Source organism: Fulmarus glacialis, unplaced genomic scaffold, assembly GCF_000690835.1.
Source record: "Fulmarus glacialis isolate BGI_N327 unplaced genomic scaffold, ASM69083v1 scaffold21416, whole genome shotgun sequence".
Taxonomy (NCBI): domain Eukaryota; kingdom Metazoa; phylum Chordata; class Aves; order Procellariiformes; family Procellariidae; genus Fulmarus; species Fulmarus glacialis.
Window position 1 is genome coordinate 104,017 of NW_009220308.1, and position 5,126 is coordinate 109,142.

General features: G+C 41.1%; 1 protein-coding gene across 1 annotated transcript in view; it reads left to right on the forward strand.

The window, feature by feature from the left end:
• Positions 1 to 4,221, forward strand: part of IGF1R (insulin-like growth factor 1 receptor) — a gene marked incomplete at its 5' end in the record, with an annotated part of 43,732 nt that extends 39,511 nt beyond the window's left edge. The window contains one exon of the mRNA XM_009580726.1: positions 3,366 to 4,221. Within this exon, the coding sequence (XP_009579021.1) occupies positions 3,366 to 3,732 (367 nt within the window). The remainder of the gene's footprint in view (positions 1 to 3,365) is intronic.
• Positions 4,222 to 5,126: the final 905 nt, after the last annotated feature.

A 5,126-nucleotide genomic window follows, 5' to 3' on the forward strand; every position in this document is an offset into this window, starting at 1 on the left:
TGGTAGCGACGAGTCAGTAGCTTTTAGGTGGATAAGAAACCAAGGACACTTGAAGAACTGGAGAGGTTCTGTTCTGCAGCTTGGTTGTATCGGATCCTTGTGCAAAGGGGGATTTTACAGTGCGGTTCGGAGAGGTGGTAAATCCCTGTGAAAGGGCTAAGCACAAAGGGGACGGTATTTCTAGAGGCTTTTTACTCTTACACAGGGTGAAACAAGACTCAGTTCTGTTCATGCTACACCCTCTTGGCATAGTTTGCATGGTTTTACAGACAGAACCATGCAATAAGACAGATGGTTCAATAAGACGGTGCCAGGAGGAGCTTTGCTGTTTTTCTCCTCTTCCTGTGTAATAAGTTCTGTTTTTATGTACTACCATTGTTATGGCACTGTTCATCAGGTGATGGCTGCGTGGCAAGAAGGTTTGTTACAGCTGAAGCTCTCAGACAGTGTGTTCCCATGGGGCTTTTAAAAGTTGTGGAGGCTGGAATTCCACTGTTTTTGAAGAAAACTTGCTTCCCCCACATGTATTGTAGATGACTAGACTATTTACGCATTGCTGATTTTCCCTTTGTTCCTGGCTTAGAAACCAGGGTCTGCTATGCAGAGGTAATGTCAGCATGTAGCAACAGCAGAATAGGAGAGGTCTTTTCACTTTTCCCCACCAAATCAAGTCTGATGCAAAGCACAAAGGCACACTCAAGTGGAATGCGCTTCTGTAGTAACTTTCCATTTTCTGTTTTTTACTGTCTCAGTGCAAAAGTAACTTGGTTTCTCCTCAGTTTTTGAGCAAAAGATGCATGGGAAAGACACTGGCTATTCTCTATTTCATGACGATGCCTGCAGCTTGCCACGAGTCAGAAACATACCTTAGAAAACTGCTCAGGTTGTATTAATAGCCTGTAAATTCTTCCATTGTCTACTGGAAAGGGGTTTTTTTTGTTTAAGATAATGTAAGCAAGATCTTTGAACCCACAGAGTTAAAAAGGAAAAAAAAATCCTTTTATGGGAACTCTGTAGGGTTTTTAAATCTGGAATGGCTTAAAAGAAACATCACATGTCCTTGTTTGTGCTGATGTCACATGCATTACTCCACTGCTTGTGGTATCTCCTTAGCATTGCCCTTAGGCCTCAGGGCGAAGCGCCAGCGAATATCCAGTGTTCTTGGCTCCAGGGAACGCTTCTATTCAGGGACGCAGCAGTCAGCTGGAAAGGAAACAGCAATGAAGTAACAGAAAAGGATTTTACATATTTATGTCTCAAGCTTTCCTCCTCGTTTGTGGGTGAGGGTATAGTGCAGTTTTATAGTTTGGCTTCACTTTTGCTATGAAAGACTTTTTAAAGACTCAAAAACAAGCAATAGTTCAACAGTGTTTATATGTCTACGTGCCTGTTACAATACAGCATTGAGTACCCCGGGAGTTCTCCCAGCACAGACTGGTTTTGCCAGCTTCTTTTTGGGTGTCACAAGGCTGTGCTCAGGTGGCTGACTTTTGTTCATGCAGAGTTGTGCCAGCTGAGCTCTGACAGGAATATTTGTGACTTCAAATGCACTTCAATTCAGATTGCTTTTGTTTTGGTTGAAGCCCTCTCAGCAGTGTTTGCATCCCAAGCACAGCAGCTTTCTGTCTCTTTGCTGGTTCACGTCAGCTGAGAACGTAGTGCACCTTATGAGGAAATGCAACAGTATTTCCCAAGGAGCGAGTTTCTGGGGGGGGGATTTCTTTGCTTTGGTTGTGTTTCAGGCCAGGGTTCCCATACTCCTTGGACCCCGCTGTGGGCAGCGATGCACAGCAACAGGCTTCAGAGTCCATGGTTTTCCAGCTTGGTGACAGTCCTGTTGAAAGGTTTGCTCTAGAGCAGGGACTCTGGAGGCATTAAGACATTACTCTATGATGGACTTAGGTGCTATTCAAAAAAGGAGTGAATTTTTGTTCATGTGTTTTTGTCTTTTTTTTTTTTTTTTTTTTAAATTAAGTAATAAAATCATTCCACACACTGATGCAGAGATCTAGTAACCTGCTGCCAGGGCATAAGGCAGTGACAGCTAATTAAAGCATAAAATAGAATTGCTTGCTTACTCTCTGAAAATCCGTGGAAGTTAGGAAAATGGTATTGTTGTTTTATAGAATCAAAACTAAAAGTTTAGGTGACCTGGCTAACCTTACATGGGGAGGCTGGCAGAGGTGGAGAAACAAACCCAGACTGGCCACTGGATCAGGCTGCTGGCCAGGCCAGGAAAGGGGGTCTTACTGGGACTGCAGGTCACGGTGCTGGAAGGTAAGTCAGAGATGTGAAGGATTCTCCAGTACGTTACCTTAACTGAAAGATTTTTCTTTGGTGTTTTTTTTTAGATCCATTCTTGTTCTAGCACAGAAAGTAGTAGTTTTGGCCAGTGGTGACTTCCAACACACAGCGTGTTCCTCTGAGTACGGTGTACACAGAGGATTGGCTCAAAGAATAATGTTAATCTTCCTTTTCTTATTTAAATTTTATTCTTATTTAAATAAAATCTCCTATTACTTGTGTTGTGTTAACAGAAGACATCCCTATTCCGCCTTTACAGACATTGAAATCCTTTCTTGTGTTGTGTTTAAAGCTCAGGGCGATCTCTCAGGAATATCCAATTTTGCTATGTCATGAAAATGCTGTTTTCATTATGTATGTATTACTGTTTCATTTTGTGGTTTTGTTTTGCCGGCATGGGCCATTGTACAGATCTAACCATGGATGTGCTTAAACAGATGATCTCACACGCCGTAAAATATTAATGCATCCCTGGCCGTAAATGAAAACAACATAATTTTAAAATAAAAGATTAGAGAATGTCTTTGAGATTGGCAAATACCTTTTGGGGATTACAATTAATTTTAATGTAATTTTCTTCTTTCAGGGGAAAAAAGTGGTGCTTTACCTTGTGTGTATTTCCTATTTTAATTTTTTCCAAGACAATATTGATAGGGTAGGGATTGGTTATTTGAAAAAGATACTCCGAGAGGCACTATCATGTAGCGGTGTGATTGAGTAAGCACAGGATGTTGTGGAGGAAGAAGAGAGAAATACCAAGTCAGAATAAAAGTACAAAATGCTTCTGGATGTCAGATATCCGCAAAACTGTTTTATGGGCAAGTGCGTGGAAGGGGGTGGAGAAGGTTGAGATAGGAGCTATAGAAGTAAATCAGTGATTAGAAAGACGGTCGAAATGTGACATGGGGGTCTCTGCCTGTAAAAATTCTGTCACTTCGTCTTCCATCAGAATTGAATGATTTTCTAAAACGCGTGGTCCGATTCTGTCACGGTTGGTTGGGCTCCAGCCAGGGCTCATAGAACACCTCAGTAAATGGTTTTGCTGTGTGTTTCCTGTCCAGGTTTGAATTGATGCGCATGTGCTGGCAGTACAATCCGAAAATGAGGCCCTCCTTCCTGGAAATAATCGGTAGCATTAAAGACGAGCTGGATCCAGCATTCAAAGAGGTCTCCTTCTTCTACAGTGAAGAGAACAAGCCTCCGGATACAGAGGAGCTTGACCTGGAGACTGAAAACATGGAGAGCATTCCTTTAGATCCCTCCTCCACCCTCCAACCCACTGACAAGCACTCAGGACACAAAGCCGAGAACGGCCCAGGCGTGGTGGTCCTTCGGGCCAGCTTCGAGGAGAGACAGCCGTACGCACACATGAACGGGGGACGCAAGAATGAGAGGGCCTTACCGCTGCCCCAGTCTTCGGCCTGCTGATCCTTAGAACCAGAATCTCACAGAAATAAAACACAGAAAAACACATGCATTGGGGGAAGAAAGAAAGAAAATTACAATATATTCAAAAGCCTACTGTACCTCAGTGGATCTTCAGAACTGCCATAGCTGCACTTGGGAGAACCCTTTTTTCAGTAAACAAGTTATCGTATTTTTCTTTTTTCAATATGCAAGCAGATGTTTGTTTCAGTAAAGGACTCCGTTCATGGGGCACACAGTTGGCCTTTTAAAACTCTAATGTTAACACTTAATAGCAACAGAAAACTTGAGATCTGATGTCTCTCTCTCTCTCTCTCTCTCTCCTCTCTCCTCTCTCTTCTTTCTCTTTCTTTCTGTCTCTCTGCTTCATAATGGGAAACATATCTGCGTGCAAGTTCAACCGTACAGCACTTTTATCAGATCAAAGATATCGCAGGCCAGGTGGCTCCCTGGTACCCTTGCAAGCACCTGCCTAACACTGTAGGTCTTTATAAAAAAACAAACAAACAAAAAAAACAAACAAACAAAAAAAACCACACAAAAAAATTTTAAAAGACTGGATTTTTAATGTTGCTCTTTAATCTTTTTAGGAACATGTAAAAGAATAAAAAAGGGCCATCATTCGTCCAAGGTTGTTACCATTTTCAACGCTGCCAAATTTTGCCAAAAAAATGAACTCTTTGGTTTTTGTTTTTGTTTTTTTGTAGGCATGGAAGGAGCACAGTAATCAACTGCTCTGTTTAAAAGAGATCCTGACCAATACATTCTATTCAATCATACACTGGTATTTAAAAAAAAAAAAAAAAAGAAATTAAAAAAATCAAATTGTCTAGATCTTTTTTCAAAACTGGACAAAATGTGATATTTTTTTTTTCTTGTGATGGAGAAGATAAAAGGGATGGGGTAAAGAAACAGCCCTCCCTCCACCCCTGTCCCCATCCCAATGAATTCTGGACAAAACTGGCAGTGGTGAGCTAAATAAAGACGTGCATTTTGTACAAAAAAAAAAAGTCAACCGCACGCCAAAAATGAAACATGAAAAACATGAAAATAACCGGCAGAGATCTCCATCGTTGCAGCCTGCCTTCCTTCACAGGCTTGCAAGGAAAAAAACACCTAGAAACATAAATTGGAGAAGACAAAAAAAAGCAGTAACCGGATTCAAGTATATGATGCTTTGTTGACCTTTTCTCTTTATTATTAAGACTTCTCGAAGGGTCTTGCAGTTCTATGTTAGACCATGGATCATTTGCATACACATTGTCTTTTGTGTCACTTTTATAACTTTTTTACGGTTCAGATACTCATCTATATGTCTGTACAGAAAAAAGCTGCTATTTTTTTTGTTCTTTATCTTTGTGGATTTAATCTATGAAAACCTTCAGGTCTGCCCTCCT